We start from the raw sequence: 15,217 nt of genomic DNA, 5'->3' as shown, positions 1-15,217 counted from the left end.
CCTGGCGCCTTCCTGTTACAAATATTTTAAAAGGTGCACATCAACGAAAAAAAATTTTACCAAAAAACTTGCATCCGCCCTGAAAATTCCTCTCACCGCGGCATCAACTATGTTGGAGAGAATGGAAACAGAAATGGACGAAATGAGATACTTAATCCTTCAACAATTGACTGCGGTAATGGTTACATCAGAAGGGCGCGCAATGCAGAAGATTGGCGAGCTGGCTGCTGAAACAACAAATTCAAAGCTAAAGATAATGGGCATTGAAAAAAGAGTGACTGCTGTTGAGGGCAGATTCGCTGATGTTATGGCTCTTCGCAGTAAACTAGCCTCTGCTCAGGCTCAGCTCAATGCTCTTGAAGGCAGCGCAGTTTCAGCAGATATAATTATTAACGATATCATTCCAGCAGCTGATGAGTGTTTGCCAAAACTACTCGTTAAGATTTGCAGTGCAGCTCAGTACGAGCTCTCGCTTTTACGTGATGCTTTTCGGCAGCGTAGTGCCTTATTGTTGTTAAGCTTTTCTCTTCACATGATCGCAATCAGCTCTTAAAATCGATTGCTGTATTCCGCAAATCCAAAAAGAGATCGCTTGCACTCTCTGACGTTGGGTTGGCGCGATACGGTTCAATTATTGTGCATGAGAGCCTGCCGAAAGTGATGCGTGAAGTAATGCCATACGTCTCATAGCTTAGGCGAAAACAATTACAATTAGCAATCGGCATTCTCTATCCCATCATTACTAGAAACCAGACGCGTGTTTATAAGTACGACACGCAAGTGTCAGCGAGTGAGTGGAGAATTCCGAGCGAACCAAAACCAAAAAACCAAGTCGTTTTCAGTCGAAAAAGAAAGCGATGTTGACGGTTTTTATGGATTTCAGCGGTATTTTACATCACAATTTTTTGCAAAAAGGTCAGACAGTTAATAAGGACTATTGTTTGGGCCTTTTGAGACGTTTACTACGATTATTGGAGGAGGATTGTTGATAAAGCTATGGTCCACTACAGATTGCAAAGCTAAGAGAGAAAGGGAGAGAGAGATAGGGAGAGAGGGAGTGAAAGAGAGAGAGAGTGAAAGAGAGAGATATAGGGAGAGAGAGAGTGCAAGGGAGAGAGATAGGGAGAGAGACAGAAAGGGAGAGAGAGAGAGAGAGAGAGAGAGAGAGAGCAAGAGAGAGAGATAGGGAGAGAGACAGAAAGGGAGAGAGAGAGTGCGCGAGAGATAGATAGGGAGAGAGACAGAAAGGGAGAGAGAGAGATAGGGAGAGAGAGTGAAAGAGAGATAGGGAGAGAGAGAGGGAAAGAGAGACGATTACGTGAAGCAATTTACCAAAAAGGAAAGGTTTTTTAGGGAGAACAATTCACGGATTTTACACCATGATAATGCACCGGAGGACAATGCCATAATTATTAGTGAATTTTTGACTAAGAAAGAAACGAATACCAACCAACAGCCATCAAATTCACCTGATATGGCTCCCTGCGATTTTTTTCTTTCTAATCGAGTCAAAAAACACTACGGGAACGTGTTTCAACAGCCCAAAAAAGCAGAAACGGAAAAATCGAAGACGGTTCTGTTGGCGATACTTGAAATAGGATAGCAGAAAAGTTTCGAGAGCCGGATCGAATCTTGACATGAGTGCGTTAAAGTTGACGGGTAGTACTTCGAGGACTAAACTTTTATTATGGATATATTCCGGGAACTTCGGGATCAGGGTGGTTAATTGGAGCTTCAGCAAATAAATTTCTTTGAATACAGGTTAAAAAATTCCTAACTTCATTTTTCGATTTGTGACTTAAAAGCTGAGAATAGTTTGCAATTGGTAGTGTACCATCAGTGACTAACATATGACCGAGTCTCAACACATAACTTTGATTTCATTCCACCCGTCCCACAGTACTTTCGCGTATATGGAATGTTTGAAGCCATATTCCGATACGAGTATTGACAACACTTCTGCTTTTTTTGGTTGTTTTGGTTTATATGTATGTGCAAGTGTGTTCTTGTGCTAGTGATGGCGTTGGTGGTGCTGAAATTGGAAAAGTTGTAACTTGAAGTTTTGAAAACCACAGTTTTCCATTGCCATTGAATTGCCGCTATAGAGCACTATAACCAGCAGAAACACACACACATGTGCACATGTGTTATTCATAGATGTTTATGTGTATTTATGTATGCATGTATGGCTGTTTGTATGTATGTATGCATCTACAGAAAAGTTCTTGGAACTGCAATGAAGCATAGGAAGAAGTGAATATTTTATGCAATCTATTATAATTCTCGCTTATATGAAGCTGGTACGTGTGAGTGCATACATATTTGTGTAAATGCATGGAAGCATGTTAATTTACTACAAGTTTTGTATGCACAATTTCCAATTTCGTTTTACATACTTATTTATAGTAAAAGCAATGAAATGATTGATTTATTTATGCGCTGCTGTCAGAGAATATTTCGTTTGTAGCTCAAGTGGAACTTATGCTATGCAAGTAAATATTGCAAGTAAACACATACACACACACATACATGCGTTGGAGGTGTATTTCTTACATACACACTCGTATACCAATTACAGTTATTAAAGTGCATTACAATTAATAATTGTTTATTTAACATGCATTAGACTCAAATAAAGTTACGAGTACTTATCTAAATACCCGACTATTAGAGAATGCATATCTATAAATGCACTTATGTGAGTACCAAATAGATTTGTATATAACCTGGCTCTGCATTAAGCACATGTACCGTTAGCTCCTCTGTTCATTTGCAGATACAATCACGACCCTTCGGCCGCACCATTAGAAATTCTCAAAATTTCTAAGCATTTGCGGTGAAATTTTGGTCGAGTTCACACTAACTTTTACCAGTGGTTGTTGTTTTTGTTGTACTTTGGCACTTTCGAGGCTGGCAGCAGGCACTAAATACGAGTCATAACCATCAACGCCCAGAGGCGGAAACTAATGCGACAAGAGCAATAGCAGCGACTGCAGTTAAGCAAAAACAAACAATAACAATAACAACAACAACAACAACAACAATAAAATAGTTTCAACAGCACTTGTAGCAACATTGTAAAATGTGATGTGTTGCATGCAACAGCTGCTAGCAGCCAAGTCATTGTTATGGTACGTACACATGAAACAATTCTCGGCAAGTGACTGTGGTTGCCTACATAGACTGCATACATACTTATGTATATACACACATGCAAGCGCATATGGGTACACATAGTTACGCAGTTTAGTTGGAAAGTGACGGTGTGCGAAACGCGTTGATGGGCGTCTGGTTCTTGGCAGGCAACGCGTGAATTTGTTAGTTACATTGGCGTGCATTGCAGCCAAGATAAGTTAATATGCATGTATGTGCACATACACACACACACACATATGCATGCCTTTGTACATAGACGTCGCATGAAGCATACATGCAAATGGAATTTGTGGTGTTGGAAATTTGCATAGTGTACGTGGCGTATGAGCAACTTTTCAAATGCGTTAGCTTAAATATTTTACAAAACATACAAGACATTCGATATATACATACATACATATTAAATATGAATATATATATATATATATATATAGTTACGCATATTTGCATTTCAGCAATTCTGTACTGCTGTATTTCTTGCCAGCGCGCGCGTGTGTCGTTCATGTGGCAAAGCGTGGAAACAACATTAAAGCAATACAACAACAGCAGTGATGGTAGAAAGAAACTAGGAATTATTGAAGCTATTGTGGCACAACAACAAAATATCTGCAAACATGTACACGTAATTTTCTTGCGACTTGAAGTAATTCGAATCCCTAGAATTATTAAAATGGAAATTGCAAAGCTGGCTACAAAAACTCGATATCTGCTGTTTTATTTGGACTTACCTTTTCTATGGGGGAAAATAATAAATATACTCGTATATATTAAAAAAAATATTTTTCATTATTGAAAATAGTCACTTATTTACTACCACGTGCACACCCCATTACGCAACCATTTTCTAGAAACTCAGAATAAACTTGCGATATTTACATGCACTGATGCCATTTAGAATTCACTTTTGGAGTTGTATCGGAAATTTTGAAGAGAAAAGAATATAATGCGCTCAAACACTTGTGCAATTAATTTCATTATAATGGGTGTTTTTAAACATATCAAATACACAGTTTTCAAAATTTTAGTTTACTTATTAACCGATCACTGGGATCATTCAAAGGGTGTTAGGCAAGCTTAACTCTTGGGCTACAGGCCGTGGCCTAAGTTTAAACGCGCGTAAAACAGAACTCATGCTATTTACGACCAGACAAAAGGTACCAATTTTTACCCTACCAAACATTAACGGACAAACTCTCTCACTCTCAACCAGTGCAAAGTACTTAGGGGTAATTTTGACCTCCAAACTTAGCTGGAAATTAAACGTCGAAGAACGGGTAAGAAAAGCGGAAATTGCTTTATATACGAGAGCTGAGAAGGTCTTGGCAACAATATCGTTCTCCAAAATACAAGAAACTATTGCATGAATACACAGTTAAGTTGCGATGCGCCCTTAAAAAAGAAAAGGAGAGGCATCTTTATGATTTCCTTTCTAATCTTACTCCGACGGACCAAACAGATTACGCATTGTGGAAGGCCACAAAAAATATAAATCGGCCCATACAGTACGAATCACCAATTCGACTAGGAAATGGTAATTGGGCACGTATGGATTCTGAAAAAGGATGTGTATTTGCTGAACATCTGCAATCTGTCTTCACTCCCAATCAGTCTTCTGCAACTACTTGTTTACCACTAGACATATTGCAACCACCAAAAAAGCCAATAAAGTTTAAAAAAAAATAACATAGTCTCAGTTATTAATCAACTTAAACCTAAAAAAGCACCAGGTTACGACAAAATCACCCCAAAAATGCTAAAAGAGCTTCCCAGTATTGCTGTTCTTCATATCAGGCACATATTTAACGCCGTACTGCCCACTACCCAAAAGCTTGGAAATTATCTCAAATCACTATGATTGGTAAGCCTGGGAAAAACTTAAGCCAAGCATCCTCATATCGGCCAATTAGTCTATTGTCCATACTTTCAATGCTAGTTGAAAAGTTGCTCTTGCAGAAAATAATGCCCTTTATTCAAGATAACAATATTATTCCTCAACACCAATTTGGATTTAGAGCAACGCATAGTACAACTGAGCAAGTTCATCGCATTGTGTCATTTATACGAAAGTCCTTTGAGAAAAAACAGTACTGCTCTGCACTGTTCTTAGACGTAGCACAAGCATTCGATAAGGTATGGCACCGCGGCCTAATTCCCAAAATTACTAGTTTACTGCCTACGAATGTACACCTCTTGCTGCAAAACTATATCACTAATAGAGAATTTGTTGTAAAGCAAAAAGATTTTTTCTCTCGGCATTGTAGAATAGACGCTGGAGCTCCACAAGGCAGCGTTCTAGGCCCTATTTTATATGTATTATACACATCTGATATGCCAACGACAAGCCAAACAATGACATCAACATTTGCCGATGATACTGCAATACTTTGCACTCACAAAGACCCAAAAGTAGCAACGTCTATATTACAAAGGCATATTCTTGAAACAGAAGTATGGCTTAAAAACTGGAGAATAAAGGTTAATGAAACCAAATGCGTGCATATTACTTTTACTCTAAGAAAAGAAACTTGCCCTGCAGTTACAATAAATGGTCAGAATATACCACAGCAAAACGAAATAAAATATCTTGGAATTCACTTAGATAGAAGACTCACATGGCGGAATCATATTGAAAAGAAAGTGTCGAATATCAAGCTTAAAATGAAAAGCCTATATTGGATGCTTAATTCGAAATCAGCATTACCACTAGAGTACAAAGTGCTACTATATAAAGCCATGCTAAAACCAATACGGACATATGGTATAGAAATGTGGGGAACGACTACGCTCTCAAATATCGAAAAACTTCAGAGAGTGCAACCTAAAGCCTTGCGGATAATTACGGGAGCTCCATGGTATATAAAGAACGCGAACAATCCCAGAGATATTTGCATACCTCGTGTAGCCGATGAAATAGTACGGTTGAGCAAAAAATACCTACAAAAGCTAGAAGACCATCCCAATAAACTAGCGCGAAATCTACTTTAGTTCATCACACACGATTGAAAAAAGAGACATCTTTAAGTCTGCACTATCTTAATTATCTCATCTCACACGAGAGTCCGTCCACAACTTCCTCCAACCACATCTTTCACATTCGAAAAAAAACAAAAAACAACAACATTTTCACAATCGACATGAGGGACAAGGGAAGCTTTAAGGGAGACTGGAAACTAGGCCTTTCCGGCTCTCAGCTACGAAGAATCGGAGACTGGAAACCCGTCCTTTCCAGCTCCCAAATATGAAGAATTGGAGATTCACAACCGATTTAATCATATATGTAAATATATATTCATTTGAGCAAATAATTCGTTTCTTAGCACTGGCAAGGAAACATATTACTCTAGATATAAGATTAGTAAACTTATTGTTAGTTTCTTATACAAGAAAAATTCAATAAATAAAGAAAAATGGAAAAAAATATGCTTGTAAACGTATGACTAGAAAAAGATGGGGTGTTCAACCCAAGAGTATGTACATTATGGTTGTATAAGGCGGTTATACGACCAATTTCAACGTATGGCTTGGTGGTTTGGTGGAAAGCTCTAGAGAGAGAATACAAACATCAGCCTGTGCAATAACAGTCGGTGCAATCAGACCATGTCTTATGGAGGCTCTACCCGCTCTAACACACGTTATTCCAATAAACCTACATATAAAAAAGACGGCAACCATTTGTGCATTTAGGTAAATAAATGAAGAGTGTCACTGGAAGGAAAAAACTCATGGTCATGCCAGTCTATTACTGCGACAAACCCTGTATACCTCACAACACATACTGTCACAGTTGTAAACAACCGGAGAAAAAGGAAACAATCCGCCATTTCCTCTGCGTATGCCTTGCTCTATGGAAGGACAGAATGTTAACCCTGGGCAAACCGCTGTTCGAGAGTCTCGAACAACTGTCTGGCTTAGATGTCAACAACCTAAAAAGGCTCCTGAACCGCACAGACTGAATATAGTCATGCTGTAAATATCTGGTAAGCAAGTTGGTAACGAGGATGTGGCAAGAAAATTGTGGGGAAGCGCTAGTTGGATTCTGGACGAATCCCCACTTAAACCAACCAACCAATCAACACGAATCAACTAAAGCGCTTATTTTTCTGGTTCTTTGTTTTACTGCACGAATTCTGATGTTAAGCATCGATAACATCAATCATCAAATTATTCGTTTTTTGCTTTCAAAGCTTGCTTTTGTCCAAACTACGTCGATAAGCGGCTTAGTACGAAAAATGCATGCAAACATAAGAAAATCTCTAAGAATGTTCAGTTTGGTATTTGATTTTTTTTTGCATTTTGTTTGCTATTATTAATCACTCATTAACCCTAGGACTTATACCCAAGTACAGGTGTGGCCAGTAGCTACTTTGGAGTGATGTAGCTCCTAAATCGCTAAAGATATTGACTTGAAATTTTTTATATGGGAAAACGAAGTAAATATACGTCGATTGGTGTCTTACTTGTCATGCTAGGTCCATGCATTGATGAGATATAAGCTTTCAAAGTTGACACCTACGTCTTCTTACACTCGGGTACAGGCGGTGGCCAGTAGCTTTTTTTCTCGTTTTTTCTCATTTTTTGAAGGAAAAACATTTTTATTTATTATTTTCTTTATAAAATATTACTTTATTGATTATTTCTTATAACTAAATATGCAAACAAATTTAAATTATTCAATTGTCTTCATTATTTTCACAATTATTACATGTAAATGTATTTGAAGAATGCTGTATGCATATTGTGCGCTGACATATTCTGCAAATGCGTTCGTCTTCTGTGTTGGTCATGGATGTAGCAGAGAAAACAGCTTCCAACCTGCTGTTTCTTTGGTTTTGCACCAGCAGCTGCAGACGTTGATGGGCTATTGTCAGCACTTCCTTGCAAGGCCGTACTTATGAAACTCGCGACTGCAATTTTTGTGTTGAAGTTCCGCATCACTTGCTGATTCACCGACCGCTCTTCAATTATGGGCATAGACAGTTCCTTGGCGAGCTGGCGAAGAAATCTCTTACGCTTCGCATTGGTGCATCTGGTGTTGGGATTATTCTCATAACATATGATGTACGCTGCCAATGCCGTCAAATCAATCATATTGAGGAATAGGGACAACGGCCAACGCTTTGTCATCCTTTGGAAAGTATATTCTCCAAGCAATTGGTCCATCACGTCCACTCCTCCTTTTGTTTTGTTATAAAACTCGATCATTTCTGGTTTGCCGCTTTCGCCAATGTGATCATCGTCATGCATTGATGATAGTAATATAACTGCCTTGTTTTTTTTTTCGGCACATAGGAGCATATGGATATGTTGGGCCTAAAACCGAATGTACTTGACCTCTCTGCACGATCTTTGTGTGCCAATATCTCCTTTGTTTTTTTTTTTTTTATTTGTTTATTTATAAGGACTATGAATAAGTTCGTGCGGTTTTACAACAGATGGCGTAACTTGATTATTCCATCGATCCACATTTCCAAACATTCATTGGAGAGCTACTGTCGTAAGGCACAAACGTCAGTATAAGTTTTTTATTTGAAGCGTAAACAACAATATTTTTACCACACTTGAAAATGTCGAATTTCGTGCCAAATAATGTGTTTTTGCGGGGAATTCTTCTTCATTATTTTAATATGAAGAAAAAAGCAGCCGAAAGTCATCGTATCTTGGTGGAAGTTTATGGTGAGCATGCTCTATCTGAGCGAACGTGCCAGAAGTGGTTTGCACGCTTTAAAAGTGGTGATTTTGGCTTGGAAGACGAAGAACGCGAGGGTGCGCCGCCAAAGTTCATGGATACCGAATTGGAGGAATTGCTCGATCAAGATCCGGCTCAAACGCAAGAAGAGGTTGCAAAAACTTTGGGAGTTGATCAATCAACCATTTCCAAACGTTTAAAAGCCATGGGAATGATCCGAAAGGTAGGCCATTGGGTGCCGTATGAATTGAAGCCAAGAGACGTTGAACGCCGTTTTATGGCATGCGAACAACTGCTTCAACGGCACAAAAGAAAGGGTTTTTTGCATCGAATTGTGACTGGCGATGAAAAGTGGGTCCATTACGACAATCCAAAACGTCGGGCAACGTATGGATACCCTGGCCATGCTTCAACATCGACGTCGGCGCAGAATATTCATGGCCTGAAGGTTATGCTGTGTATCTGGTGGGACCAGCTGGGTGTTGTGTATTATGAGCTACTGAAACCGAATGAAACGATTACGGGGGATGTCTACCGACGACAATTGATGCGTTTGAGCCGAGCACTGCGAGAAAAACGGCCGCAATACGCCGATAGACACGACAAAGTTATTTTGCAACATGACAATGCTCGGCCACATGTTGCACAAGTGGTCAAAACATACTTAGAAACGCTCAAATGGGATGTCCTACCCCACCCGCCGTATAGTCCAGACCTTGCGCCATCCGATTACTATCTCTTCCGATCGATGCAACATGGCCTGGCTGACCAGCACTTCCGTAATTACGATGAAGTCAAAAAATGGATCGATTCGTGGATTGCGGCAAAACCGACCGAATTTTTCACAAAGGGAATCCGTGAATTGCCAGAAAGATGGGAAAAAGTAGTAGTAAGCGATGGACAATATTTTGAATATTAAATTTGTAACCATTTTACGTCAATAAAGTTTCAAATTTCGAAAAAAACCGCACGAACTTATTCATAGTCCTATTATTTTCAACTAATATTATATTATTAGGTACTACAATAAACAATAGTATTAGTATAGTAATGATGTGTCGTACAATGTCTCTAGACGAGCTCTCAAGTACGTATATTATCTGATGTCGAGTAACTTTTCCTTAGTATTGAAATTAATTTTGTTTTAACTTAGAAGTTATTAAAATATTTTATAACTTTGATGCAGGGAAAAAGGGAACAAAAACGATGCATAGATTATTGTTTATAATAAAAGGCTTAAAAGTAGTAAAAGAAGGTAGTCAGACTAGAAAGGTGGTATGAGTTAGTGTTGCGTGTCATTTGTTAACCACCAGCAGTTTTTAATGGTAAGGGTGGATTCGATTTTGTCGCAGCTTGAAATATATGTATCAAAACGTTTATTATTTGCATTAAGTGTTTTTGATGTGCCAATATCTCCTTTGGTATGTAGGGCTTATTTTTCCACAGAGTTCCAACTGCCGTCAAATTCATGGATGACAAGCTTTCCAGTAGATATAGGGATGTAAAAAAATTGTCCATCGTTATATTTCGCCGATTCCATGAAAGCGGCTTACTAAATCCTTCACCACGCGTTCATCCTGGTTAGTTTTCCGTCCCGTAGATGCTTGGCCTGTATATATTTGTCCATACAGTGGATATGCGTTTTTGGCATCACATACCCACCACACTTTGATGCCATATTTTGCCGGTTTCGATGGGATGTATTGCGTGAAACGGGTGCGGCCACGATATGGAAAGAGCTGCTCGTCTACCGTTAGATATTCACTTGATTTATATAACTGCTCAAAGTTGTAGTTCATCATGGTCCACAGCTCGGATATTGGTGCAGCTTTGTCAGTTACCAAACGTTGTGCCCATGTGTTGCCATCGTCAAACCTTATAAACCGCAGTATCGCCTGAAAGCGGTTAATGCCCATTGACGCACGATATAATGGACAATTTTCCACCGACCACAAGTCCGGCGCACATTCGGCATTGCTGCGGTTAGCGCCAGTCATAATAAGCACTCCAATGAACGCATACATTTCGCTCAAAGTAACCTTCTTCCATGTTTTTGGTTCCACCTCTGGATGTTTTGCGTTTAATTCCGCATATGTAGCTTCTGATTTTTTGTTGGTGCAGCGTACTATAATATCCACCATTTCTGTCTCTACTTGACAAATGTAAAAGATGACATAAGAAAGATACCGACCCTTTATTTGAAATTTTAAATGAGTATTCACGACGTAAGCAAAATACTTGTACGCTTACCTATGGCCATTCTTAACAAGACCAAAAGAAAAGTCCTTGTGCAACAGTCACCCTCGCTATACTTTGCCGTCGAAAAAGGGTATCAAACAAGGCGGCAGTTTATGAACAGATAATCTGAAATCCGGTCAGCCGCTCTGGTCTCACTATCGCATATCCTGATAACATAGCCATTCTCGCTGGAAATCAAAGATGCATGGATGAACTTTCCTCTAACATCGAAACAAAAGCAAAGGCTGTCGGGCTCAGTATCAGCGCCCAACCAACTATGAGAAAATGTTGCGCGATATTGAAAGGAGGAAGCCTGAAAATATAAGTGGACAGTACCTGTTTGAAGGAGTAGAGAGTTTGAAGTACCTCGGGTAGTACCAAAAAATGACAATAGTGTGCAGGAATGCATCCAAGATCGACATGTTGCAGCAAACAGAGCTTTCCCCGCCAACCTGAAACTGCCAAAATCCAGACTTTTCTCGCAATGCTGTAAATACAAGATTTACAAAATAATATTGTAATAATACCAGTTTTGGCATGTGGCTGTGAGTGATGGATAATGCCAATTCAGAAGGAACAAAATTTTCGAATTTTCAAAAGAAGATGCTTACGAAAACTGTACGGCTCAATTCGAGTGGAGGATAGTTGTTATAGAATCAGACACAACGAAGAGCTGCTGCGAATTTCAAAATGAGAAAAGGTTGTTGAGTTCGCCAAATCGCAACGAATCCGTGGTCATGCCATGTGCATAGGTAGGAAATATGCCGAAAAATGATCCTTAAATTGAAACACATTTCCCACCAGATGTAAAGCAAGGCCTAGAAAACGAAGCTACAAGATAGGAAGAAACTGAATCTAGGTAACTGGAGGACTGCTGTCTTGAATTGTGTAACTTGGAGAAGGTTACTTGATGAAGATAAAGCTCACCCAGAGCTGTAACGCGGCCTGATGATAAAATCAATGAAAATTCATAAAACTTAAAAAAAGAACCAAAGATGTTTCCTCAATTACTTCAAAAACCCTACAACATAATTTTCAACACTGCAATACTCCCAACATTTAAATTAAAAAAAATATGTTTTTGTTAACTTTTTTTTTCTTTTTTTCAAGTCTATAAATAAACCAATTTTCAGAAACATTTAAAACCTCGTCCAAAGTACTTTGATCACTTGACATGGAATCGCTCTGTAGTGAGTCAGTTTTGTGAAACAGCATTGCGTATCACCCATATAAGACGGTTGGGACAAGAACAAAAATCACATAAAGCATGCTATTTTTCCCCACGAGCTACTAATTTGTCTAGCAACAACAAATTTGTCAATTTTTGCTTAGCAACAGACACCCCATGCCATAGAGGATTTCAAGCATTCCTTTTGAAGTACTTTCTATTTTTACGTATACAACTCCTCGTATTATTTTAATACAAATTTCAAACAAATTTCATACTTTTGTAAACGCAGATGTATCTGTGAGTTTGTCAGTGTCAATCGTGCTGTTAACAGAAGGGGGAAGTAGAAAACGCGCAGGCAAATCCCGTGACAGTCGAACGTACAATACATATCAATACACAATAAAGGCTTATTTTAATACAGTTGCTCAAAATATTTATCATATTTAATTGATATTTTGAAAAATATAAAAGCAAATAACATCAAAATACACCAGGCGTTTAAACGTAAGGAATAGTTTGACGCCTTGAAAAAGTAAATTTCTTGGCGCAAAAGGTGGCTACTCGGAGTATTGATGTTCAGACTCTCCAAAAAAGCAAAAAAAATATTGAGTTACTAGATTTTAATTTTAAGGTGGGTTTAATAATCACTAGACACCCCTAATTTTCAAAGTGATATATAGATTTCGGAGGAAATAAAAATCTTACACTTCGTTATTCTTACAAAAGTTATTGTTTCATTACAGAATTTAGAACTTTTTTTAATACGTAAAGAACATTTTTAGCAAAAACGTTTCCAAAGGATAAGACACTGTTTAATTAAGGTGATCGTTTAACAAAAGTATACTTTTTTCGAATTTTTTTTTCTGTCGCTGAGAACATTTTATTATTCTATGGAAGCCCCATTTGCTTTAGCGACACAAAATAAACTTTGTTTTCATCGGTTGTAATAATTTAAAAAACCATCGGGTCCAACAAGGTTCCATCTTTTTCATCCGAAAATATTACCATTTTAAAAAATAATATGAAATTGGGCAATATTCCAAATATTCCAAATATTTTACAGTGTCCCAGTTAGTGTAGAGGAGTTTTTCTGCAAACTGAAGACGCGCCAGCTTGTGCCGTGGCAAAATATAGGATCCTATTCTTATTTTCGATAATTTTAAATGATTGCGCCTCTGGAATGTGCGTCAAACTGTTGTTTTTGAAACCTTATTTTGATAAACAGCTGCCAAGTTTGGGCACGACTTAGTCGAGTATGATTGCTCGCTGTTGTCGACTTGATAGTGATAATTTTCTTCCAACGGGCTTCAAAATGTTGTAATTCTCAGGACTCCGTAAAAAATTCCGGATAACACAACGACTTCTGTCTTTTTTTTCGCAATTAATTTGATTGACAAGCCTGAATCCTTGTAGGCCAAAATTTTTCCACGCTCCTCTTGTGATAATATTGAACGATTCGGCATTTTAGGTTAAATTGAATAAAATTATAATTAAAGTCATCCAAAACAACAATCAGCACCTTCTCTTTCTCCAGAAGCTCATTTTCGACTAGTGTCTTATCATTATGAAGCGCTGAAATGACTAGCAAAAGTGCTGCTTCTTAGTAAAAGATATCAGTTCTACAAAATAGAGCGAGCTTTCGCAGCAGACACATTTGATGGAAGTCTGAAGTATATAGCTGTTAAAATTACGCCAAATAAAGGCTACCCCGGAAAGTAAAATCGAGCTCATGGTAGGGCAAAAATAGTATGTCAAAGGTGTGTTGTGATTATGAAACGCACCTTAGTTCACAGTTAGTTCAACCTTTGTCGCAGTTGCCTTGTAGAGACGCTATGCTCCCAAGAGGAATGAAACAAAGAATATTGAAGAGAATTTTTGATGTGTTCAGCTGAGCTTAATTGCGAACTAACGATTTAAGCCTTCTAATGAATTTTAGCCCTTTCAAAAACCATAAATTCAATTAATCCCAGTTTCCTGAAAAGATATCGAAAACCCTATATAAGTAGTATATAGTGAGAGTTTGTTGGGAGTTCATTAATTAAATGCGATTAAATTTTACTTAACTAATATTTTTGATCTTATAAAGTACCCAGCTGCATAGAGCAGGAGCTCGGACGATGATAACATCCACTGAGTCGTCCCTTGGATTCTGCGGAAAATTTCTGGACCTTTCCACGTTGGTGGCGGTGAGTATCAGATAGAAGAGAACAGTGAGTTGCATGAGCTTTGCGGCGATATGAACAAAGTGCAGCGAACAAAGGTTCAGGCGTTCTGCGGGCGAGGTCATGCCCAAATGAATACAAATGCTCTAGCTCTGCAAGTATTCGATGCGGTACTAGCTGGCGGTAGCACAGAAAGGAGAAGGTTTCTTTTGTGTCGGAATGATCAGATGGGGTAGAGAAGTACTTGGCTTCACTTGGTGTGTCTAACTGATGTCGGTTAGTAAGAGAAAGAAACTATTAACGGACTTTGTTAAACTCAGCAAAAATGTCTTAAGTGATTATGGCGCTAATAAAAAACTGAGTGTTCTGCAACGCACATACGAGGGTCGTTTGAAAAGTCCATTCAAAAATAAAAGCTACTTAATTGTTTGGGCTAAATTTTTTTATTTTTCGACATAGTCTTCTTTTAGGCTTTTACACTTCGTCTAACTCTGTCTTAGTTTCTTCATTCCTTCCGAATAATACAATTTTTCGAAGTCTGGAAAATAGCCAATCGTTTCTCAATTCAGCCATTTCTTCAAAGTGGGGAGTAAATAGTAGTTCGAGCGATCCGTGGACGCCATGCCTAAGGATTAGGGAGATTGTGAAACGAGCTGCAACTCTATTTCAATTAATTTTGCGATCACAACTACTGAGGTGTGAGCTGCTGCGTTGTCGTCATGGAAAACTTACTAAAATCACTCGGCTTCCTCGATTCAAAAGAGTGCGAAATATAAAAAATGAGACGATCTGGCTGAAACTTCA

The 15,217-nt window shown here is 38.4% G+C and overlaps 1 protein-coding gene across 1 annotated transcript; it reads right to left on the bottom strand.

Moving 5' to 3' along the window:
- Nucleotides 1–10,362: 10,362 nt before the first annotated feature.
- LOC128864822 (piggyBac transposable element-derived protein 3-like) lies at nt 10,363–10,983 on the bottom strand. The gene has a single exon (XM_054104579.1). It carries the CDS (start codon nt 10,981–10,983, stop codon nt 10,363–10,365), a length of 621 nt encoding a protein of 206 aa, XP_053960554.1.
- Nucleotides 10,984–15,217: the final 4,234 nt, after the last annotated feature.

Source organism: Anastrepha ludens, chromosome 5, assembly GCF_028408465.1.
Source record: "Anastrepha ludens isolate Willacy chromosome 5, idAnaLude1.1, whole genome shotgun sequence".
NCBI lineage: Eukaryota > Metazoa > Arthropoda > Insecta > Diptera > Tephritidae > Anastrepha > Anastrepha ludens.
This window is presented reverse-complemented; position numbering and strand designations above follow the sequence as displayed.

Coding starts and splice junctions, on each gene's coding strand:
- LOC128864822 (XM_054104579.1), bottom strand. CDS start 10,983: ATGGTGGATATTATAGTACGCTGCACCAACAAAAAATCAGAAGCTACA.